The following is a 24,484-nucleotide window of genomic DNA, read 5'->3' as shown; positions in this document are numbered from 1 at the left end:
GGAATGTGGGAGAAGGCATTTAGCAATGTTGGAATTGGGCAAAATCTTCTGGAAACTGAAAACCTGGATCTTCTATTAGGGACTTGTGCAGGCAATGATGGGAGGCAAGAACACTTGTCTTAGGGAAAAGGCAGTTTTGAGGGGTGTCCAGTGCAGCATAGAAAGGTTAAATGATGAGAAACCCAAGGGGAGTTCGGGAACTGTAGATCCATAGGTTTCTGTGTGAATGGAAAGGTGTCCTGAGGGGAAGGTGGCAATAGTCAGGGTGTGAGAGGGAAGAGCCCCATGCAGCTGCTGCTGGTGGGTTCGTGCTCACAGACCAGGCAGCGGGAAGCAGCAGGTGCCACCTCCTCCTCTTCCAGGCAAGGGTTTATTTAAGGGCCAGAGCAGGGAAGGGCCCTTCTCCAGCACACCTGGAGATGAGTGAGCAGCCACCCTAAGGTGGCTCCTTGCACATCGGCAGTGGCAGGAAAGGTGACAGGAGAGGTGACACCTCCTTCAGCTCCTCCTGTGAGGAGCCCAGAGCTTGTGGATGGGGAGACCTTTAGCTGTCCTGTGTGATAGTTCTCAGTAGCAGAGATCGTATCAAACTCGTGTTGATTTTAGAGGTGCAGACTGACAACAAATTTGGCATTCATAATTTTTATTTGTTGACTTTCAGGAACATTTGGAAACATTTCAGAAAGGCAGCTCCTTCTGCCTGTGTAGGACAGTCACCACCCCTGCGGACGCCTGTTCATACTCCGCCCTCCTGTGGAGAAAGGCATCGGAGTCAGACCGGTCGCACGAACATTCCCCACTGCTGGAATCCGAGCCGGGACACAGTCCAGCGGGCCAAGGCTGTGAGCCGGGACCGCTGCCCTGCGATGAAAGGAACCAGCCCTGCAAAGGCGAGCTCTACAGCAGGATGTAAAGTTCTGTAATTTGTTTTAAAAGCCAAGATTTTCAATTTTTGAACTAATACTTTCAAGTCAATACTTTTAATTTCAACAAATTAAATAGAATTGTCTTTGAAAGCAGAAAACAGTTGAGTTGCACATATTCACCTCAGTTCTCATTCAGAGGTAAGAAAATCCAGTATCTTTTATTCCAACAAAATCGTTTAATCTATTCTTTTAGATTTGTCTGTCAAACCTTATCGGATCCTGGTCAAGTGATACCAAAGTTATAATTTATGGGGGAAAAGTCCGTGAGTGCGAGGCTGGGCGGCCCTGCGGGGTCTGTCCCCACGCACGCGCCCCGAGCCCCCCGGCCGCAGCTGAGAGGTACCAGCAGTCCTGCCGGACCCTCCGCTGCGGGGTGACCCCTCCCCGTCCGCGCTGTCCCCTCACACCCACTGTGACCCCCGGCACGCTGACCGACCCCCGGCAGGCTGACCCCCGGCACGCTGACCGACCCCCGGCATGCTGACCGACCCCCGGCAGGCTGACCGACCCCCGGCAGGCTGACCGACCCCCGGCACGCTGACCCCCGGCACGCTGACCGACCCCCGGCACGCTGACCCCCGGCAGGCTGACCGACCCCCGGCACGCTGACCCCCGGCACGCTGACCGACCCCCGGCACGCTGACCCCCGGCACGCTGACCGACCCCCGGCACGCTGACCGACCCCCGGCACGCTGATCCCCCGCCCCTCAGCGCACCGCTCCCGCCGCCAGGGGGTGCCCGCGGCCTCGCTCGCCGCCGGAAGCGGCCCCGTCCCGGCGTCCCGCGCGCGCTCGTTCCTTCCGGTGCGGCGCCATCGGTGCGGCGCAGGTGAGGCCGGGCGGGTCCGTGTCCATCCGCGTCCATCGGCTCCCGGTGCCGCAGCCATGGCCATCCGGTACCCCATGGCCGTGGGCCTTAACAAGGGCTACAAAGTGACCAAGAACGTGTCCAAGCCCCGCAGTGTCGGCGCCGCGGGGTGAGTACGAGATGCTGCCGGCGCGCGGTGCCCCGGGCCCGGCTCTGTCGCGGGGGCTGAACCGCCCCGCTACCCCCGGTGTGCAGCGCGGTTATGTTGGTGTGTCCGGCGCGGAGCCGCCCAGCGCCTCCGGCCCTGTCCCGCGGGGCTGCGGCTCGGCGCTTTCGCTGTGGGGAGAAGGGAGGGCTCCGAATCCGTGAGTTGCCCGTGACTGCGGGACGGCGGCTGTGAAAGATGTGTGCCTTCTAGAGTCTCTCCTGTTCTTGTTCTCTTGGTAACAAAAGACAATCCCTACAAAACTGCCCGGAGTTTCCCTCCTCGGAGCTATCTAGGTCCGATAGATGCGTGTGTTGTTACGAGACAAAAATGCATCCGGGCCTTTTATCCACTCTGATTAAATGCTCCGTGTAGCTGTGGTGTCCGATGTGCGCTGCAGTGCAAACCGCGGGTCCTGCTTTTTCCAAAACTGCTGGGCCACGCCAGTGTGTGACACATCCGGACCCGAGGCTGAAGACAGACTGGCACACCTGGCCAAGCTCAAGTGCTCCGTAGCATCTGCCGGGGATCAGGTGTCTTTGGGACATGCCAACAGCGTGGGCTGGTTTTGCGGCCTAGCCGGGAGTGTGCCACAGCCCTTTGCAGTCCCCTTTGCATCAGCCAGCGTGCCTTGTAACCTGCGTATTCCCTTCCCACAGCGCCTGACCAAACACACCAAGTTTGTGCGAGACATGATCAGGGAAGTCTGCGGCTTTGCACCCTATGAGCGACGTGCAATGGAGTTGCTGAAAGTGTCCAAGGACAAACGTGCTCTGAAGTTCATCAAGAAGCGGGTGGGTCAATTAACTAACAAGGATGGCAGAAACTATTGTCAGCTTTCTGTTTTCTGCCTTCCCTTAGGAATATTTGGCTTTTTAATTAATTATCTTTATTTTTTTTCTGTTGTTTCGGAAGTTACTGGTGTAATATGATGGAGTGGAGAGAATGTTCCTTGGGTTGGGTGGGAGAGCAGGAGGTGGATACAAAGGTACTTTGCCAGAAAGGGCCTGAGCTCAGGGATTCAGGCTTGTCATGCTATTACTGCATGGTTTGTGTGTCTGGTGTGGGGAGGATGAGAGCTGCACTGATAGAGGTTGGGTGCCATTAACCAGGAGACTTTAAATGGGGTTCCTTGAGTTGTAACGGTTATGAGCTGAAAGCAGCCCCTTTGGTGTCCCAAATAACTGTGCTGAGGTACTACTGAGACACGATGGCAACCTCCTAGCTGGAGGTCGAGTCCGTCTTTCCAGGACTTTACCATTCTGCCTGGTTTTGGGGTGTGTTGGCAGTGACACCTGCAAAAACCCCAGCCTGTGCTGGGTGAAGACTTGAGTGCTCTGCTCTCTCCCTGCAGGTTGGCACTCACATTCGGGCCAAGAGGAAGCGGGAGGAACTCAGTAACGTCCTGGCAGCCATGAGGAAAGCTGCTGCAAAGAAGGATTGAGTTGCACAGGCTGCAACACAATAAAGTCCTTTCTCTCAGAACCAGGGTAGTGAGTATTCTTGGTACACGTACTTCAGTGGGCGCTGCTGGGGGATGCTGACAAGGTCCTGAACTTCAGTGATCAAGAACTTGGGTCAGTGGTTTATTGTACCTACAGCTGGAGATGCTGATACTGGTGCTGCTGGGACTTACTCCAGAGGGCAATCCTCTGTGACTTATGTGGAGTCTCAGGACTTGGAAATCGCTGGAATAATACCTTCTGTTTCCTACTCTGTCTTCAGACCTAGATGGTGGTAGGAGGGAAGTGGGCAAAAATGGCTTTTGAAAACACTAACTACTTTACACTCCTTCCCCAGGGCACATCAGCCCATTCCTTATGCAGCTTAGCCCGCTTGTGTTTCCCTTTGTACCCTCTATTCAGGCCTGTTTTCTGCAGTGTGTTAGCAAGTCATGAAAGACACCTGGAGTCAGCAGAACTGCTTGGACTTCAGTAGCTGGATTCTTTATTCTCTCCTAAGGGCTCCCTTGCTGTGAGATGACAAGGGCTGTTCTTCCTGGCTGAGAAAATACTTTTCAACTAAACTCCATGCTATTACTCTTCCCCTCTTTAAATTCCTTTTTCTTAAGAGTTCATTGGAAGGAGAAGTACTCGAGTTCTCTGGTCCCCAAGCCTGTGATTACTGATGTACAACAGTCAATGTCAAGACATTTAATTCCTTTTCTCACTCCCTCAATATGATACAGCTGTTGCAGAGGCACAGGCCATCTGTGGTGCAGCACAGTGCTGACTGCTGATCCTGAGCATGTTGCTGTTTGGCCTTGGTCTGCTCTCTTTAAGCCTGGAGTTCTATCTGGTGGTATTGACCTGGTGACTGAACCTGGAGAGCCACGTATCTTGATCAGCTGAATGTACCAGCTCTGCTGAACTACCTTAGGATTTCAGTGTCCTTTCAGCCTAGCCTAGGCTTCTAAGCAGAGACAGATTCTGAGAGCTACTTGCCTTCCACCACATCAGGAATAACAGCTGTACATCAACCTGGCTCTGGGTGTACTGTTCAGTCCTTTTCCACAAACATACTGAAATTTACAGAGAAATACCTGAAACATATTTAGTGAGAAGAGACCAGACTAGCCCCACTGCTGGTGGCTGATAACATGCCCGTTCCTTTGGCAAAATTGGAAATCCTTTATTGTAGATCATAATTCAGTATTAAAGACTGAGAAGTATTTTATTCTAGCAGAGCCATAATTCATTTTGGCAGCTGCGCAGCAGCAATAGCTTCATGTCCCACTTCAGGATTGCCCCCAGTCATTCATCTCTAGGCGGGAGCTGAGTGCTTAGGGATAGACCACCTTCCAGCCATCAGGGCACGGGCTGTCATCCTCCAGTGAGATCCAGCTGTGAAAATGCTATATCAAATACCTCTTTGTAGTGCTCCACAAAATGCACTTCCAGTCCTTCTGTAATGAATCCAGCAAGGTCATAATAATCTTTTTTGTTCTCTGATGGCAGAATGATGCAGGTAACACCTGCTCTCTTTGCCTGTGGGGAGAAAAAGTTGGGCTGTCTTTTGACTCCTAGGAATCCTTCCATGTACCAGAAACACCCCCATTTCTGAAAGTAAGCAGTTATTTAGGAGCATGATCCAGCTTTACTCTCTTTGGAGAGCAGCAAGGGCATTCCTAACAGGTATCACCAGGGTGAAGCATGTTCTAGATCCCCCCTCAAGCCCCAAAACACATACTCTCCAGTGCCATGTCAGCTGCAGGGACAGATGATGGGGAGGCATTTTAGTTGGACTATGTCAGCACATTGGGGGATTGTTTAAAACATCCGTATTACTTTACAGAGTTTTAAGGGTCTGTTCCAGCTTGGGTGAGGATAAAGCCTAAGATGAAAGCAAGAGTTAGAAACAGCTTATCAGACCAACCTACCCCATCAATACCCTTAGCACAATTCTACAGAACCTTTTGATAAGGACACCTTCCCTGGAAAGGGTATGGAAAGCAGAGCTGCTCCTCCCCCAACAGGTTTGTACCCATCTGCTTTAGGGGTGATTCTGCGTTGAGGCCTGTGGCCACTCACACTGCTGCAAGCGCAGCCAGTCAGCGCCATCGCACGTTAGTCCTGTACTGACTGCTACAAACAACTACTCATTCTTAAGTCATACAACGAAAACAAATCACATTGCAGAAGGCTGTAGCCCAAATATATCTGGGGACAGAACACGATGTGGAGCCCCAGCTCAACAGAAGACGACCTAGTAACATTCTTGACAGAAAAATTTGTGTGTGTGGTGCAAGGCTTATGTAGGCCAGAATTGTGCAGGTGAAAAGTAGGGAGAGAGATTCAACTCTCGGAATTCTGAAAACTGCAAAGGGTTGAAACCAAAAATACAAGACACTAAGGTTCCTTTCATCTAAAACAGACAACTATGAGATGTCAGATGAATTCACACTGGAACTAGGGAACAGAGCCTTGATTTTAAGAATGTACCTTAGAGATGCTGTCAAATCTCCACTGGATGCCCTCCTTAAACAGGCAATTGAGCACAGCACAGGTGTGTGCTAGTCTGACAAAGCAGACAGCTCTGACTGCCAGTTAAAGCTGTCAGTCACCTTCAATTCTGCCAGTCTAGGTGGAATTGAGCTAGGCCAACACAGCTGCCCTCACATAAAGCCTGAGGTCCCATCCCTTTCCTCACAGCCAGAGACACAGTCAAGATTGCTGTGTTCCCCTGCAGAACATGTGTCCAACCTGTGTATGGAATGAAATCACTGCCTCTCCCAGTTCAAGGAGCCACCCCTCTGGCTGTCCTGTCCCCACTGAGCCCAACCCAGGGCTCTCTCCCATGGACGATGCACAAGAGACAAGAGAAGAGCTCTTACCGCAATAGTCTTCTCCTTGATCCCACCAACAGGAAGAATTTTTCCAGTCAATGACACCTCTCCAGTCATGGCTACATTCTGCCTCACTGGGCAATTCATGGCCAGCGACAGCAGAGCTGTTACAATGGTACATCCTGCGCTTGGTCCATCCTTCGGTGTTGCTCCCTGTTTAAAAAAACAAAAAGCACAACCCCCCTGCTCATTCAAGAAGCAGCACAGCCAGACAGTACCATTGCCCTTGTTTTAACATTGTCCCAATTTCATGAAGCCTCATAAAGGTTTTTGCGTGTGTGAGTGATGGAATGAATCCTGATATTTGAATTGGCTGGTTTATTAACAACTGTGACATTCCTCACCTTATTCATGAGGAATAATCCATGAGTCCACAGTGTGGTTTCTGGCCTGATGCCACCACCATACTCACTGGGCTCAGGTCTTTGAATAAGCAACATCAGTGGAAAAAAAAGCACAAACATTTTGAAGCTCTTTGTTAGACCTAGCCAACCATGGAAACAAGGAACAGAAGTCAACATCACAAGGGGGAGAGTGTCAAGAGCCACGAAGTAGTGGAGGACAATACCGAAAACCATTCAAGGCAGAAAAGATCAGTATATAAAGCCCCACAAAATCCAGGCCTGAACTAGTGACAGTCTGGACTTATCTGAGATCAAACCTCTTTGAGGTAAGAGCAGAGGAAATCAGTGTTTGAGAGGGAGTAGAGACAGAGATCACGTCTGCTGTTTTCTCATCTTCCAGGCAATGGAATCACAGACAACAGTGCAGTAGCTGGACAGACACAGAGCAAGCTGCAACAAGGACACTGCGCACAGAGCACTCAGTAGTCCAGAAGGAAAGCTTGGGCACAATCGCAGTTCAAAATCTGTCTTCAGTAAAGCACCTGCCCAAAGCTTGTTACACAGCATGTGAGCCACTCTGAGCACTGTGTGCATTTATTTTCAGCCCCAAATATTGGACAAATGCAATCACTGCCATTACGTGGACTAGGAAGCATGGCACAGAGATCAGGAGTAGTATTTCCAATTATGTGTAAATGACTTGAAGCCTTTAAGAAGGCCTGGTAACACAGAGACCTAAACTTTGGAGTCCTTGTAACTTAATACAAGCGTTTATCCAAATCACTTATCTCTGTGTCATGGTTTCCCCACCTGCACAACAGGGCCAACAGCTACAACAAAAACTTAGGTTTCCTTAGAAAATTATCCAAGCCCCTGTATTCTTGCCACATGCTTGCTGTAGAAAGGAGTGGAAACATGGCTCATAAGAAGACCTTCACAGGAACCTGAAGAAAACGCCTTCATTCCTGGGTTTTACTGCTAGAAGAGGGCATTCTGCACAAAATACGGACAAATGAAGTGCCTTCCAGCTTTACATCCAGGGGAGCAAACCAGCCTGGCTGCTGTGCATGCTCTGTGAACTCTGCATCAGTTTACCTCTGGCACATGCAAGTGAATATGAGAAGACATAAGAAAGTCATTGTTGGGGTCCTTCTGCATCAGAAAGGCTCTTGCAAATGTGTATGCAATTTTGGCACTCTCTTTCATTACATCTCCTAGTTGCCCTGTTACTTCAAGCGACCCATCCTTGTTCTCCTTGTCTTTGGGTCGCCTCAGGGATGTTTCAATAAACAGAGTGGAACCTCCTAAAAAAAAAAAAAAAGGAAAACAACATCTGAAAAAAAGTTAAAGGAAAATTAAACCAGAAAGTTTTGGTGATGCAGAAGCTATGTCAGGCATTTGGAACTGATGCTCTCTAATGAGACACTAGCCCTTGGGTAGAGAGCAGCTGAAACCTGTTACCAAAATACCTTCAGGAAGGCCAGCTAGAAATCTCAACAGTCTCCATTCATTGCTTTTTTGGACTTCATCTTCTAAGAACACAGATGCAATCCCTATTTAATGGAAATAATCAAGTTCTTACAATGGTTTCAGGTTCTTTGTTTCCTCCAGAGAGTAAGCGGAGTTCGTATCATAAAACACTTTTAGCCACTTCAGTTCTCCAGTGCCAGGTACCTATTTACCTTTTCCACCATACTGATAATTTCCCTCTTAACCACCTTAATTCTACCAAAGGTCAATCTGAATATGCAGCGGTCATCTCCTTTGCCATGTGCTGTTATTTCCATCCTGTAGTGCACAAAAGCCCCCAAGTTACTAGGTGAGTAATCCAATGAACGGTAAGCAGCCAACTGCACGCACCCCACAGAATGCTGGAACATCAAAAGTCAAGTCAGTGTTGCACATCACTGATGAGACACAGCATTCCTCAGCTGTGCTGTGTCATAGTGGCACCTCCTGCTGCTGTTAAAGAAACAGACCAGATTTTTTCTTCTCTGAAAAGCCTTACGCTTTTAGTCACTGCTGTTCCTAATGGATGTCAGTTGTATGGGATATGGAGCTTAAGGAGAAAACATGCTGGCCCAGAGCTAAGATAAGCCTGGGTAAGGGCATAAGAAAGGCTCCCTTCTTCAAGGAAGTAGTATTCAGGATCCAAAAGCCAAAGGAAGTTCCTTTTACTGGTGCCTGTAGAAGAATGTCACTGGACTCAGTTCTGTTTGACTGTCACATTCAGTTTTTGAAAATGATACAGAAATGTAGACATTAACCCCAAATTAATTTTGTCTCACCCATAGCTGTCCAGGCCAGACCCATCACCACTCCTGGGGGAGTGGTTTCATACATGCGATCCACAGTGAAGATGGGCTTTCCTACAAAGTCCTGCAGGTTTTCAGGTGTTACTTGGACCGTCTCTGCTTCTCCACTCACAATTTTATAGGCAGATTTCCTCAATACCTGGGTGAGACAGTAATTTATCTCTGTAGAAAAAGCTGAGAATGCTGATGCACAGTGGTCACAGTTACACATAACTTTCCCTCACCTTTTCTACTTGTTTCTGCAGATTCCTCACCCCACTCTCTCTGCAGTACTGTTTGATGAGAACAGTCAGGACATCCGACGTGATTTGGGCTTTGTTTTCATCCAAGCCACACAGAACTCGTGCTTGAGGGACCAAGTATCTCTGAAAGAAATAATGCCCCACATCCTTCTCTTAGTATTTGTGACAAAAGCCTGGTGGTTCCAATTCACTCAATGCTGTTAGCTCAGTGTTGCTTTCTGGTGTCCACAGCCTATGGAACACTGGAGTTACGTTAACTGTGTGTTCAAATCAAAGGAACTCTGTCCAAAATACCATGTGCCTAATTTTTTTGGACACAGTTGGATGTAAATATGTAAGCCTGAATCTGCCAAAAAAAAATTTATCAGATGTCATTCACATAAAGCACAACAGTGATTTCTCTTACCTCTGCAATTGCAAGTTTCTCTTCTGCTACATATCCTGACACATTTATCACTTCCATTCTATCCCGCAGTGGCTCTGGAATGGTTTCTGTTACGTTGGCAGTACAAATAAAAAGTACCTGGAAGCATTACAAGATCCTATTAAGCACTTTCATTAACCTGCTGCTTTACTCCAAGTACTAGTTCTTAAGTTCTGTCTTTCTCTGTCTGAAGGGCTAGCGCAAGATCACCTTTTCTGTGGAATTAGTTTTTATTAGAAGTTTTGGATTTTAGAACTATGTAATAGCATGTTCCCTACCCCCAAAATAAATGTTTAGAAACGCACAATGCACAAACCGGGAAATCGGAATGGTTTGATAGGGACCAGGAAATGGGAGATCTACATCTCACTCAGAAGTTCTTTCTACCTTCTAGGAAATTAGCACAGAATGACCCTATTATCTATATCTATTGCTAATACGTCAATTCTGCAATTTATGTCAGCTGCACAGAAAGTGCAATGGTGTCTAAAGACGACAAATTTCAAAAGCTTCATAGCAGCATTAGGCCACCTCCCTTGACAGCAGCTCTGCCAATCACTATGTAAAGGAAAACTCTTGCCTTTTCTAGTGGACACCACACGTGTTTGTCCCTGGCTCTACACGGAGTTAGGGCTACAGGACATACGCCAGTGATCATGTTCTTTCATGTGCAGACACTTCAGTTAAAGCCAATTCCTACAGAGACAGCTGTATACCATTTATTTTCCATCTGACTTTCCAACCGAATAAAATGTCAGCATCTTTTCATGGACAGGAAATCTCTGCATTGATACACATTCATACATTCTGGTTCTAAAACCTCTGCAGAAAAGAGAAATACCTTTGATAAATCCACAGGAACATCAAGATAATGATCCAAGAAGTTAGAGTTTTGTTCTGGATCCAATAGTTCTAGAAGGGCCGAGGATGGATCCCCTTGATAGCCTCTTCCTATTTTATCCACCTGTGGGAGAAAAAAAAGTAATGCTCTAAGAAGCTTCCTACCACGATAAATTCTCAAGCAAGGTTTTTTTCAAGGCTCCATCTGAAAATCTTCATGAGATGTTCATTAACATCCAGTACCAGTTTACCACTTTTCTGTGCACTCATCCAAGTCCCCACGACCTTCCTGTGTGAGCACACGACACACCTGAGAAGACACAGGGCTTTTGAGTGTTGCAGAAAATCACTGTGAAGTCTCAGGCAATGTGCATACAATAAAAAGCACTACTACTAGTGGGCTACTACTCATTAAGCTGAGATAAGCTATAGGCTCAGACCAGAACACTTACTCCACCAGTGGGAGGACTGGGAGTGCTAGCTTACACCACTTCCCAAATATATAGGCTCAGACACTCTCCTTACTCTCCCCAAGGTGCAAAGTGCCTACACACAACCATTCAAGCAGAGCCCAATTAGTGACCTGTGCTGTTGTCACAGTCACAAGTTAATTGAAGCTCGTGGGGATTTCTTGAAGTCATCTCGACCAACCCCATTGCTCACGCAGGGCCACTAGAGCCAGCTGCCCAGGACCATGGCCAAGGTCATTGACTCTTCCAGCACGGCAAACTCTCCTTCTAAGGATACAAACAGGGCCATGGCTTCTCCTTTAGGAGTAGTGTTAACTGGATGGCCTTAATTAAATTTGCTTCTACAGCCAAGGCAGGGCTTCTGGCCAACACCACTCAAGTGTCATAGCCTCCGGGTTCCATTACCTTTCAAATCAAGATACTCATTGGTTACATCACACTGCAATGGATGACAGTTTATCGGTCCCCCATACCATTCCTAAGACATCTGCTGTTGGTCCTTCCCAGGTACGGCACACAAGAAGGCCAGAAAGACCTTCAGTCTATTCTGAATACCTGCTATTATATCCTGTCCTTATTTGCTTTTCCACAAAGCATTAGGCTGGTATCCCTGACTCATTTATTCTCAAATAAGACCACAAATTGACAGTAAGCATCTTATTCCTTATAGTCCTGCTTTAGACCTACTGAGAGTGACTCTTGCTAATAATCACACAGGCAATAGTGGATTTGTGCACAGTGATGTGCTCACACCTATGCAGGAAACACAGGGAACTACGGAAACCTCTGAATATCCAGTCAGGTCCATTAGGATCCAAACAGCTGCAATTTAATCAGAAGGACACAACTAAAATTTTAAAGTTGGAGTCTGTTATAAGGAGAGAAAACAAAGCGTCTCAGGTATCAGTGTCACCCAGAGAACTTGAGAGCCCAGCCTCATTTAAACAGAAAGAACCTGGGATTTTTAGGAGCGTTACTGCTTCACCTTTTCTACAGTGATCAAGAATTGGTACAAGTCTTTAAGAGCAAAACCTAGAAAAAAGACCAAATACTTCACCTCATCAATCAGTATAAGTGGATTCTCTGTCTTGGTCTTCTTCAGACACTGGATGATTTTTCCTGGCATTGCTCCAACATATGTCCTCCTGTTTTACCAGAGATTGTATTTAGGGAACCATTGCAAAGCACAACACATATCAGAACATACACCATGCAGCTGACAGAGTAAGTGTATCCTGCTGGGAAACAAGTCTTTATTTCTTCAGTATCTATCAAAAGCATTCTCCATCACCATATTAAGCACCAAGACCCACCTAGTTTGTTTCTAGTAAAGAACTGACATGAATTTTGGCAAAATACTCCTGGATGGCAGTTTTTATCTTTAGTTTTAACCACTTCTCAATTAGAGGAAAGCAAAGAGGTAAGGCTGAGAATAGAGATGTTTGAATTTTCATGGATTTTGGGTAAGAAATGTTAGAAAAGGTAACGTGTCCCTTCCTCACTTGATAGGAACAAAAAGACCAGTGTAAATCAAAAAATACTGAAGGAACAAACTGTTAATAGCAAAACATAATCTTCCTGCTAGAGATTGTTTCTGGTTCAGAAACAAGCAGAAGCAGAGGAAGAGGGTAACAACAGAGCGAATGCCAAGAGGGACAGAACAGAGAACATCTGAAAAACACAGAAAATAGTTCTCTCTGCTTATGTTTAGGGCAGAGCCTTGCAGGTTCAATTTACTCCGCAGAACAGCTACTCTTACTGGTTTGAAAACACTGCTGGTTTTATGTTCAGATGCTGACCCTCTCCTCTGCTTTGGTGAGGCCACATCTGGAGTGTCGTGTTCAGTTCTGGACTTCCCAGTTCAAGAAAGACAAGAAACTGCTGGGGAGAGTCCAGTGGAGGGCTATGAAGATGATGAGGGGACCAGAGCATCTCTCATGGGAAAGGCTGAGGGAGCTCAGCCTGTTTAGTCTGGAGAAGGGATGACTGAAAGGGGATCTTATCAATGTGTACAAATATCTGAAGGGTGGGTGTCAAGAGGACAGGGCCAGACTCTTGCCAGTGGTGCCCAGTGACAGGGCACAGGGCAATGGGCACAAACTGAAACACAGGAAATTCCACCTGAATATGAGGGAAAACTTCTGTACTTTGAGGGAGGCAGAGCCCTGGAACAGGCTGCCCAGAGAGGCTGTGGGATCTGTTTCTCTAGAGACATTCGAAACTTGTCTGGACACCATCCTGTGCAACCAGCTGTAGCTGAACCTGCTTTAGCAGGGGAATGGTCTAGATGATCTCCAGAGGCCACTTTCAATCCCAGCCATTCTAAGACTTCATGTGTGCAGAAAAAAATAAACCTATGGAAGGGTCACATCTACTGATTTATTATTCACTTCTTGTTCTCCCCATGAATGTTCTTGTTTCCAAGTTTTCCTCATGCAGCACCTCCATCTTGATTATTCGGAAACCAAGTCTCAATCACACCTGAACACATATGTGAATGACCCTGTTCAAACTGTCACCATTCTCTAGTTCTGACATTTATAGACAGGCATGTATTAGCATTTGGCACCAATCCAATGGCTTTGGGTAGCTCACTCAGCTTTTCAAAGCTGAGAATACACAAGAATTAGGGAGCAACTGCACTTAAAAACACAAATATAATTATGTTCCAAACTCCACCCTTTGCTATCTTTTTCACCTCTTTCTGTATCTCAACTCCTGTCAGTAAGGGTTGGCAGAATAGAGATGAAAATTACACACATTGTCCAACTCCAGTTAGGCTCCTATTTACATTAGTAAAAACTGCTGGATAGACAAACTGCTTAAGTTACACTGACCTGTGTCCTTTTATTTCTGCTACATCAGTCATCCCTCCAACACTGAAACGGAAATACTCTCTGTTTAGGGCTCTGGCAATCGAGCGGGCAATACTGGTTTTGCCAACTCCAGGGGGACCATAAAAACACAGAATCTTCCCCTGGGTGGATCCTCGCAGCTGGCTGACTGCAATAAATTCCTGTAAAACAGATAAAGTACCAGCAGTGAACAGAAGGGAATGTCAGCAACACCAAAACACATTTGGTATCAGGTCAAGCAGTGATTACAAAACAAGCATCATACACAAAACTGGTCCTCAAAGGATTTGGGGAGGGCAAGGGGAGAAGCTAAGTCAGGATGCACCTGTTTTCCCTCTGGTTATTTACATACTTGGTTGTCCCCAGGTTCTGTGCTCTGTATCACCTCACCAGAAGCAGCAGTCTCTCTCTCCACTGCCTTGGAGTGAGAAGACAGAGTTCTAGTTCTTCTCCCAGCTTCCCTTGTTCTCACCTGAGTCTCTCAAGCTACATGTGAGCATCTCCTACTGTACCACTCCCCATGGGCTAAGTTAAGCTTGCTTCATTTCACACTTCTGTGCCAGACAACCCTCAATAACACTGAACAGTTGACCAATCAAAAGATCACAGTTCAGAACTGAAGCCTCAACTGGTTATACACTTACAGTGAAGAAATGAAGGTGCAAGTGGGGAAAAAAAATCCAGAGACTGCTTCCCTTGGACACTTACTTGCCCAGCATTAAGTGCAAACCAGAATATTGCATTTTGAAATGAGAATGTGACCTTCGTTGCCACAAGTAATTAAGCACATTAACCAGTCACCAGAACATTTGGGTCTTTCATGCAGCTTTCTGTTTGATGCATGAATTAACACCAATTCAATGGAGATTGCAATGTCAAACACATCCAAAATGCCTCATGTTAAGCAGAGTGTGAAATGGGACACACTGTCTACTCCAGCCTTACCAGAATTCGCTTCTTGACATCATCCATTCCATAGTGATCCTCCTCCAGAACCGCCTGGGCTCTGGCCAGCTCCAGGTTCTCCTCGCTACACTTACCCCACGGGATGGATGTCAGCCAGTCCAAGTAGTTCCGTGTAACACTGACAGAAACACATGAATGAGAGTGATTTGACAATCATCAGCTTCCTCAACCAACTTCCAAAACAACCTCATCCAGAACAAGTGGGATGTAAAGTGAGGATATGAAAAGAACATCAGTATCTGGGCAGTCAGTGCTAACCTTTTTCACAGTCTTCAATCCCTTGTCCCTCCTCCCACAAAAAACCGCAAAGCTTTTTTTCACAGCTTTTGCTTTTCTGAAACAAAGAACCTTCAATATACCATGAAAAGACTTAAATTTCTGCACACAAGTTCCCTGTAAAATTGTTTTGGGTGGGGCTGGCTCCTGTCTGAAAAGGAATAGGACTGCTTGTACACTCTGCCCCACATCAACTGTTCAGATGGGTTCACGAAACTTAAAACTAGAAAAAGTTTTCTGTCTCCACAGTAAACTAAGACATGGCAGAGATTCCTGGCTCAGAAGCAAGGAAAAACAGCTGGATGCACAACACCACAGAGAGAGATTTAGGACTGGGATAATGATGTCAATATGGCAGTTTACAGTAGAGATAATCAGTATAAACACACTGAAGAGATCACAGCTGTGTCAAAGCACTACTCACTGTTCTAAAACCGTGCACTTAGATCAGGAATTCAAGTGTACAGGGAGGTCTGCACAATGCAGTAACTAGTAAGTTGTGCACAGTCATGGACACAGGGAAACACAGCTGGGCTGTCTGGGCCCAGGATTCACCCGATGGCAATTGCCATGCCACCAGAGCTTTGGCTTTTTTCTCCCAAATACATCCTTTGCAAACTTGCAACCACTGTTACAGCTCTGAAGGAAAGGGAAAGGCACTAATGCTGGCTGTGAAGCCCAGTATATCTTTTCTATGATTACCATGACGCTGCTCATCCAAAGGCATGTTTGCCCTCAAACAGTCTTTTATTCTGTAAAAGACATTTTTAAAAGCAGAGACCCAGAACATTAAGAGAGCTGATGAGTACACCAACTGCTGTATTGTATAGCACACTCTGACTCAACAGACAAGAAATGTTCAACTCAACCTCAGTTTCTGACAATTCACATCACAGAACATATGTTATCAACTATTCACTCCTTAGCAATTCCAACCCTGCCCCAATAATTCAGGGACCACTTCAGGTAACTTAGCCAATGTCATGTATTAGCAACTAGCTTCTCTTCTCTCACATCTACTGAAAACACCGAAGTACAAGGAAGAAGAGCCAAAAGTGAGGGCAGAAAAAGAATCACCACACACTTCATGAGGAACTAACTGCACATTTTGTACCTCTAGTATCAGACTGCAAGAGAAGACAGAAGACCTAAAATGATCCCAAGAGGTAGACTACATAAGTAAACACAGGCAGTTTGGAGAAAATCCTATAATGTGATGATATGCTACAAGCAGAAAAATTAGAGGGGAGGGGAGGGGAGGGGAGAAGACTAAGGTAAGTGCTTCACAGAACTGCACTGATGTCTCATTCTGCAAACGAACCCTGACAGCATGACATGGCCATGCACTCACTTGAATTCTGAGGAGTGATTATCCAACAAGCCCAACTTGTTCAACTCTTCATCAATCACATCCATGACATGTTTTGGCACTACCAGCTCCTTTAGTCGCTCACGGAATTTCTCTTCTATAGCATCCTTGTCCTCTTTTTCCAGACCTAGTTCTTTCTTAATGATCTTCAATTGTTCTTGAAGAAGATACTTGCGATGTGTTTGCTTGATCTTCTCCTCAACCTAGACAAAGCAACAAATACAGTAACTAATGGGTTCCTGGTACAGCCCATCTAACATCAAATACTTCCAAATACTTCTTAGTTACGATGTTCCCAGCAACTGAAAATACTACTTGGAACTCATCTGCAGTGTATTCTAACACAAGAAGTGACTTAACAACATTCTCCAGCACCCTCCATATCTTGGCGGCCTTCACTGGCCATGATTCAGTGCTTCAATGTTCTGTTTGTGCTGGGGAGACCAAAAGCAGAGTAAGACAGATGTGACCTCTTTAGTACCAAACAGAGAGGGCTAACCACTACTCTCTACCAGCTGCCTACACAGGGCAACTGAAGCCCAGCATACAGTTGGCCTTCCTTGCCACAAGGACAGTCTGCTAACTCAGGGTCAGCTTCCTCCACATCAGGGCTTCAAAGTCCTTTTTTGTATGGCTATTTTCTATCCTGGTTATTCCAGGCCTGGTCTGGACTGTGAATTTCTCTTGGCAGAACTTAAGGAGGTTCTTACTGACTCCCCAAGGGGATACCACTAGTAGCTGGCTGAAGTTAGACTTTACCACATTGATCACAACCTTTTCTGCCCATTAGTCTAGCCAATTTTTTCACCAACCTCGTACTACATACTTCCAGAGTGTAACATCCCAATTTGGTCAGAATACTATTACGGTTGACCTCAACAAAGCCCATGCAAACATCAAGGTATACAACAGTCATTGAATCATAGAATCATTTAGGTAGCAAAAGACCTCTGAGATCATTGAGTCAAACCATTAGCCCAGCACTGCCAAAGCCCACCATCAAACCATGTTTCCTTCTCTTGCTCTGGGCCTTCTCATAAGAGAAGACAATTAGGCAATTTGCTTTTGGGAAATCCCTTCTGGGTGTTCCAGATCATGTCCTTCTTCTTTTGCCTGTACAGGACTTTTTGGAGAATTTTCCCCATAATCTTCCCAGGGACTGGGGGCAGGCTGACATGCCTACAGTCGTCCCTGATTCTCCTCCTTGGAGATGGGCATGGCATTTACCTTTTTCTGGTTTCCCAGGAACCTCTCCTGTGACCACAGTGTTTTAAAGATGAGTGAAAAAACAAAATAATGACATTGATAAGCCCTCTCAGCATCCTTGGATGCATATCTCGTCCCACAGACTGCATCTGTTCAATTTTCTTAAGAAGTCTCCAACAATTCCAACCCCGGTCCAAAAGCATTTTGCACTTAACATTAATTCTAAAAGCCCCAGTTACTGGGAGTTAACAAAAAAAATATGACTCGGTATACTCAAATGTTTGTACTTCATATTTTTCATATTTCATTTTCATATTTTTTCATATTTCATTACCATTTAGCAGTTACTGTATTCTGATTAAATCTTACAACAGACAGGAACTACTGCAGTTCACAGGAGTTAGCAGAGGGTCTTTTGAAATAACATTGTGCTATTTACACTAGTACATGCTATATACAGTATTATGCTGTATATTGTTACACAGATGCTTGGTAAATTGCAGATCTCTAGATTTATCTGCTTGCATGAAATTACAACTTGGACACAATTTAACAGCAGATGCTGTAGCCTCATGTCTTGTTACTTCTACCATGTGCAGGAAAAAATACATTTCTAACAGAAGAACAGAAAACCTTAAATATAAGTAATGTACCCTTTAGAGCATGTACCCATACTAAGCATCAGAGTGGTGGACACGATATAAATATATAAAAGGCATTTGTTACTCCAGGAACTTACCTCTCTTCCAAGACGCTGCTGAAGTTTGCTCAGCTCATATTCCTTTTTCAGAAGGGAAAGAGCTTTGTAAAGCCGTTTGGGAATCTGGAAAAGACAGACACAAAATGAGTTTTGAGACACCATACCCTTGTAAAGTAACACATTATATATACTTTCTCCCTCCCAGTGAGAAAGGCAGAATAAAAAACTCCAACAGGTTGTGTGGGAGAGCTTTACAGCACCTGCAGATGTGGAAAGACAAACATGTAGCAACTCCACAGCATGCAAAGAAAATTATTTGCCACCAAAGATGCAGAGCACTCTGATTTACCCACAATAAATCAGATCTACTATATCCTTCACAAGGAATCTAGTCACTGATACTAACACATCAACAAAAGTAGCACTGAAGTCTCTTCTGTACTGAGGCTGGTAAAGAAACTGTGACATACAAGAGATGTATCGATTCTATTTGCATCGCTTGAGTTAAAAACTTCATCTTACACTGGTTTCTTCCAAGATGTCCTGAAGTTCATGTGACTCTGCCCCTGTTAGGGCTGCACCCATGTCACTCAGATAGATAGGGTTATCTACCACACGCTGTCCAGCCTGCATCATCTGAAGTACGGACTCTCTGAAAATAAAAGGTAAAAAACCCCAAAATGCTCTGTAAACTTACATTCAAACTGGAGTATTCTTATTTACTGTTATGACAGTGCAATAAAATGAAACACAGCTGTTTCATAGCAAAGTAACTGTTTTTGAAATGTGACTATATCAATACTCAGTAACAAACAGATAAATCACTTGGTCAGAGGAATGGTCACCGATATATAAAACTAAGTATCTGAAATGCTCTTCAAACAGTTATGTAGGATTTTTTTGTGCCATTATTCCAAAACTTTTATCCTGCTCATAAGACATGGATCAGATCATGATACTTACTGCAGTGAGTTTCACTTAGACCCAGATCACCTGCCTTAGGACTTAATAGTTCTATCTTGCTTCTAAATTGCACATCAGGTTTTCAAAACTTTCTTTCCAACAATGGATGATAGAGCTTACATCCTAAACCAAAATTCTAGGTGACAATTCAGCAAGTATCTCTACTTCATTGCAGCAGAAAGGCAAGTGGTATAGAAAATGCCAGTGTGCTCCAGCCTGAGAACATGCTGTTCCCACAGCAGGGCAGCACGGGAAAGACATACCTGTACAAGGGGTTCAAGGCAATGATGTCCCGGATTGTTTTAACAATTTCTGCAGTCAGTGCCTATAAACACAACAAAAAGTTAACTACCAAAAGAACGGAAAAGGATAGGAAAGATCTCAGTACAAATATGACATTCTGCAGACCCCGGCCACTTGCTGCAGTGGTAGGTAGCCTGTTCTTGGTGCTGGGGCAGTTCCTGCTCACAGGAAAGGCAACAGGGCCTACAAGGTGGCTTTCTGCACATGCAGAACTTCACCGCCTCTGGGCCAGAAGATACAATCAGGTTGAACACTCAAGCCACCTTCAAGCCAACACTCAGTTTGATAGAGGTCATCACACAGATTTAAGCACAGCCCAGGCTCCTCATTCAGCAACTTTTTGAAGTCACCAGTTCTAAGGAACTGAGCTTTTGTAATGAAAATTCTTTACTTTCCTATAATCTCCTTGTGCAGTGACTGTGAGAAGACAGAACTAGTTTCTGCAGCCTGAAATTAGAGCCTGATTTTAAAACTCTTCCTTTTAAGCAAGAGGTGTAGGTGCAATTCTATAGGACAAGTCCAGGCTTGTAAACTAATTCACTTACTTTAACCTCTTCTGTGATCTGAAAGTCTTCATGAACCACGTTCTCTACTTCTACCATGAGAACTTCCTGTGAAGAAGCAGCTACAGGATCTAGTACCAACTCCACAGCTTGGTCCTTTGCTCCAGGCTCCTCTTCAGCCTCCTTCTTAGATCGCTTCTGCTTCCTTCTAATTTTTTGTTTGTTCTCAGGCTCCTCAGGCTCAACCTCTAGTTGCTTGTTTATACGAATCCTGAAAGCCAAAAGAAACCAGCAACAATCAATCCCCCGTTACATGTGATTTCAGCTCTTCAGCATGAAAAAGAGAGAGTCTAAGTTGTATTTTGAACAAGTTAAAATTTAGAGAGGACCTATGTTTGCAAGACACTAAGCTTCATTATTTTGGCTTTTATACAGGAGTTTCCTTTTCTAGGTGTTTCCCTATAAATGCTCCTCAAATCTGATATCCACTGTGGTTCCTATGGAGATGACTGACCAGTGCTCCATGTCTCAATCAAATATAAAGACCAATTCCCAAGTCATACCCTAGGAATACCAAACCCTTCCAAGTTATAGGGAAATTTTTCTATTCAAACCAGTAGCTTACTTCCAAAATGCAATCAAACATGGCTGTGCTTTGATAATGCAGCAGGAGGTCTAAGACTTCATTTGAAAAGGATGTGACTTGTGAATTCACATAAATTCAGCTTTGACAGTACTGCTCATTCTTTGCTGTCCAGAACAAATCCAAGTGAAGAAAAGTGAGGGGAAGGAAAAAAAGCCATGCTTCAAAGCCAAACTTACCCTGGATCTATCTCTTCTGCCATGTTTCTGTCCTTGTATTTTTCCTTCTAATGGAAATTACTTATCTGATGCTTTTAAAAATACAATTTATTAACTGTCTTGTTAAAAATATCTGGCATAAATGGCTAAAGTTAGATTTTCAGCAATAATCATATTTTCTTCAATTCTATTCTGGGGCAAAATTATGTAGGCAAAACATAATTAAAGTTCTGGACCCCCCACACACCTTTTTTTTTATGCAAAAATACTGGCTTGAATTATTAGTTCCAGAGATTTTTTTTTCCACCATTACTAAACCTTGCTGTACTTGTCAGAATAACTGCTAAACTTCAGCTTAATGAATGTTTGCTTGCATCACATCACAGTTGATATGACAACGACATGCACTGTCTCTTTTGTTTTGCAGCTAACCTCTCACAGCTGTGACAGTACATGGAATATCCTGACATTCTCAGGATATGGTGTGGTAACAAACAAAAACTTGCCATACACAAGTTGGGTAGAAAAATGCACGTATGTGTATCCCTGATAAGGGATGTCTCTGTTTATACTGAAGTCTGGTGAGATGCAGTAAAGTACAAGTGACCAACCTTCGGTGTCCCATCACTATCATACGCAACTTGTCTCCAAGGTCCTGCATTTCATGAATCTGGACAAAAGTTCCCATTTGGTATATTTCATTCAGATCCTCCACCACATCAGATTCATTGCTATTGAGCAAAAAAATTGGAGTAGATATTCAGAAACTTGAGATAGCAGTTCAGATTAAAAAAGAAAAAAACAATCACTGGTTGCAGAACTTTAAACTGGACTTAGGAGCAAAGACACGTAATCCTCGTTGCTACCACCATGCAGCCCCTTCCCAAATCACCCCAGTACCTGGACAGCTGATCTCCTTCCCAAACAACAACACCCTTTTCCAAAGCAAGACGCCAGCTCCCAGCAGTGCTGGTGGTGGCAACAAAAACTGTCATAGCATGAGGATGGTCCAAGACCAGCCACAATTTCTGCAATGCTATCCAAGGCAGGGCATTTAGGATGATAGCCGTTAGTGTAAATGCAACCTGGGCAGCTCATTTTTGTATTTTTTAAAAAGATCAAGAGAAACAACTTACTTGTCATCCTTTTTAAGAAAAACACCAGCATAAGGCTGGGCAAGACGAACTTTCCTCCTCAGCAGCTCAACCAGCTTCTTATTTTTCACCTAGGACAACAGGTATGTGATCAGAGGTGGATTTTCTGTAATCTTTGCACTCCCAGGGTGTAAGGCCAGGCATGATGACACCCTAGAACTAAATTATGAAGTTGGAGCTTGTATTGTTTTAGTCTTGTCCCCATTAGAGGACAGTAATATAGAAATGGAAAAAAAGGTAGAGAAACATGAAATTTAAGTATTTAAAACAAGTCACTTCCCAGTCAAGATAAAACAAGCTCCAAGGCTAGGGGAGGAACTAGACCTAATCTGTGCAAGCCTTACAAGCAAGAAACCTGAGTTACTTCAACAGTACCTTGTAAGCTTCTGTTGCTATCAATGTTCTCTTCCCCTTCCCTACCTGTATATCCTAGCTCTCTGCTCCTGATGGGGAGCTAGTTCACCCTTCCCTATCAGATGCCTGAATTCTGCCCACAAACTCTAGTTAAAATCCTCTTCTCCAAAGCCTCCTCTGCTCAATTCCTCTCCTACCCATGAGCCTGAGCTCCTGCTTTGAGTTTCAGCCAGTATTTCTTCCTGATTTACTTTCTTACTCCCCTCTGCTCTCTAGATGCCACACACCTAGACCTTCCCCTGGCAGATCTCCCAGCAGCACTGGAATGGTTATCACAGCAGGCTGAACCCTCAGTGACCAAGAAAATAACTCCTTGTGAATTCTGCTGTTGCATGAAGTCACCCTGCCAACCATGACGTGCTCTTCAAAGGGATGGACACAAGCTGCATTGCTCAATGCTTTGCTAACAACCAGCATGGTTCTGACAGAACAGCACGAGCAATACCACCTGTTGGCCTATTCTAATCTCGGCACACCTATTCTAATTTTGCACAATGTTTAGCAAAAATATGCTTACCAATGTCACAGACATTAACAGGAAGAAAATTAATAATTCTGCAGGCACTGTAGAGACTTGACTTTGTCAGGCAAATTGCAGCACAATGAATTCACAGGATAAGAGAGAACATTTAACAATTCTGTGAGACATTGTTTACCTGTGCATTGAAATTGACGACTTTTATACATGCCTCACATGACTTCATGCTCTTAATAATATATAATCTTCTTCCCCTGACACATCTATAAAGACACTAGAAGCTGCACATAGTAGATTTGGACATACAGAAAAATACTATCGTAGAAATAACATTATGATAAATAGTACTACAGGAACAAGAAAATATTGATTTATTTTGTACCACATTTACTTCAAAATCAGACTGGCAATATACCAGAGAGGCACAAAAATGCAAGTATTTGTTCCAGAATGGGTTTCATTTCAGGAAGAAAAAGTATTTCTGGCCTGTGAGCTCACGTCACACATCAGTGATACAATTTATAGCTCTTAAAATCCTTGTGGGGTGCAGAGGGAAAAGATCACACTGAAATGGTGATTGCCACCCCGTCCCTCAGCACCCTCTCCCAGCGCAGCTGTACTGTTCTACACCACATTCCTTCTTTTTCCTAGCAGCTCACAGCTTGCTGCCTTCATCAACACGGGTCTCGGTGCTCTGACACCAACCCACGGCGCCGGAACAAGGACACGTTTGTTTAACCTTCATCAGGGAACACAAAGACAGAGAGCTTCGAGAGAGTGTGTGTGATTGATTCGCCGACCTTCTCTATGAGCAGAGCTTCTGACGCAATAACCGTGAAACTTCAACTGGCCCAAAAGAAACCGCTATCCCGCTAGGACCCGGTGACAAAGCTCGAGCTAAAGGCCGAGCAGCGGCTGCCCCTGGAGGTCACGCACGAGGCTGCCTTGCTCTGCAGTCCAAGGAACCTGCCAAGGCATAGAGCGGCCCGGAGATGCGGCACCGCCAGCGGCGGGCTCAGCCGGTGACCGCCGTACGGCCGGGAGCGATCGGCTGCGAGCAGCGCAGAGCCCTCCCGCCCGCGGCCCCGGCACCTCGCGGCGGCGGAAGCTCCCGCCCAGGCCGGGCCGGCGGAGCCGAGCCCCGGCCCCGGGACCGAGGGATCGGGGGCAGCTCACCTCGATGATCTTGATGAAGCGCGGGAAGACGGGGTTGCGCGTCACGGCGATCAGCGGGACGTTGGGGAAATGCTCCGGGACGAGCAGCGGCGTCAACGCCGTTATGACCGGCCCGGTCCCGCTGCCGTCCGCCCCGCCGCCGCCGCCGCCGCCACCGCCACCGCCGTCCTCGCCGCCGCCTTCCAGCGCGTCGCCCCCCGGCAAACCGCCGGGGCTGCGCTGGTGCCACCGCGGGCCGGCGCTGAAGGCGGCGCGGGGCGGCGGCGCGGAGCCCAGCGGGGCCGGGACAGCGGCGGCGGGGGCCCAGAGGCGGCGCCGCGCGGGCCCCAGGGCGGGACCGGGGACCGCAGGCCGCCAGCGCCCGCACAGCCGCCACCAGCGCGCGGCCGCCATGCTGCCGGC

At 45.8% G+C, this 24,484-nt stretch overlaps 2 protein-coding genes across 2 annotated transcripts; one reads left to right on the top strand and one right to left on the bottom strand.

The window, feature by feature from the left end:
* Nucleotides 1–1,709: 1,709 nt before the first annotated feature.
* Nucleotides 1,710–3,423, top strand: RPL36 (ribosomal protein L36). Its single transcript, XM_039566184.1, is given in 4 exon segments — nt 1,710–1,883; nt 1,886–1,902; nt 2,598–2,732; nt 3,293–3,423. Coding segments are annotated over 4 exon segments (315 nt in total). The 5' UTR covers nt 1,710–1,810; the 3' UTR covers nt 3,383–3,423.
* A 1,100-nt stretch (nt 3,424–4,523) lies between these two features.
* Nucleotides 4,524–24,255, bottom strand: LONP1 (lon peptidase 1, mitochondrial). Its single transcript, XM_039566183.1, has 18 exons — nt 24,083–24,255; nt 21,997–22,085; nt 21,472–21,591; nt 20,102–20,330; nt 19,517–19,578; nt 18,813–18,942; nt 18,330–18,413; nt 16,367–16,587; nt 14,719–14,857; nt 13,756–13,934; nt 11,976–12,063; nt 10,450–10,572; nt 9,591–9,707; nt 9,167–9,307; nt 8,916–9,081; nt 7,723–7,931; nt 6,272–6,436; nt 4,524–4,925 (listed from the first exon to the last, which is right to left on the bottom strand). Exons 3-18 carry the CDS (start codon nt 21,546–21,548, stop codon nt 4,761–4,763), a joined length of 2,295 nt encoding a protein of 764 aa, XP_039422117.1. The 5' UTR covers nt 21,549–21,591; nt 21,997–22,085; nt 24,083–24,255; the 3' UTR covers nt 4,524–4,760.
* Between the last annotated feature and the right edge of the window lie 229 nt (nt 24,256–24,484).

This window comes from Corvus cornix, chromosome 28 (assembly GCF_000738735.6).
Source record: "Corvus cornix cornix isolate S_Up_H32 chromosome 28, ASM73873v5, whole genome shotgun sequence".
NCBI classification, from domain to species: Eukaryota; Metazoa; Chordata; class Aves; order Passeriformes; family Corvidae; genus Corvus; species Corvus cornix.
This window is presented reverse-complemented; position numbering and strand designations above follow the sequence as displayed.

Excerpts from the sequence above, each read along its gene's own strand:
- LONP1 (XM_039566183.1), bottom strand. The coding sequence starts at position 21,548 with ATGGGAACTTTTGTCCAGATTCATGAAATGCAGGACCTTGGAGACAAG. Across the intron at positions 19,579-20,101 it reads AGATCACAGAAGAGGTTAAA|GCACTGACTGCAGAAATTGT; the intron begins GTAAGTGAATTA and ends TTGTGTTTATAG. Across the intron at positions 7,932-8,915 it reads TCTGGCCTGGACAGCTATGG|GAGGTTCCACTCTGTTTATT; the intron begins GTGAGACAAAAT and ends TTTTTTTTTTAG.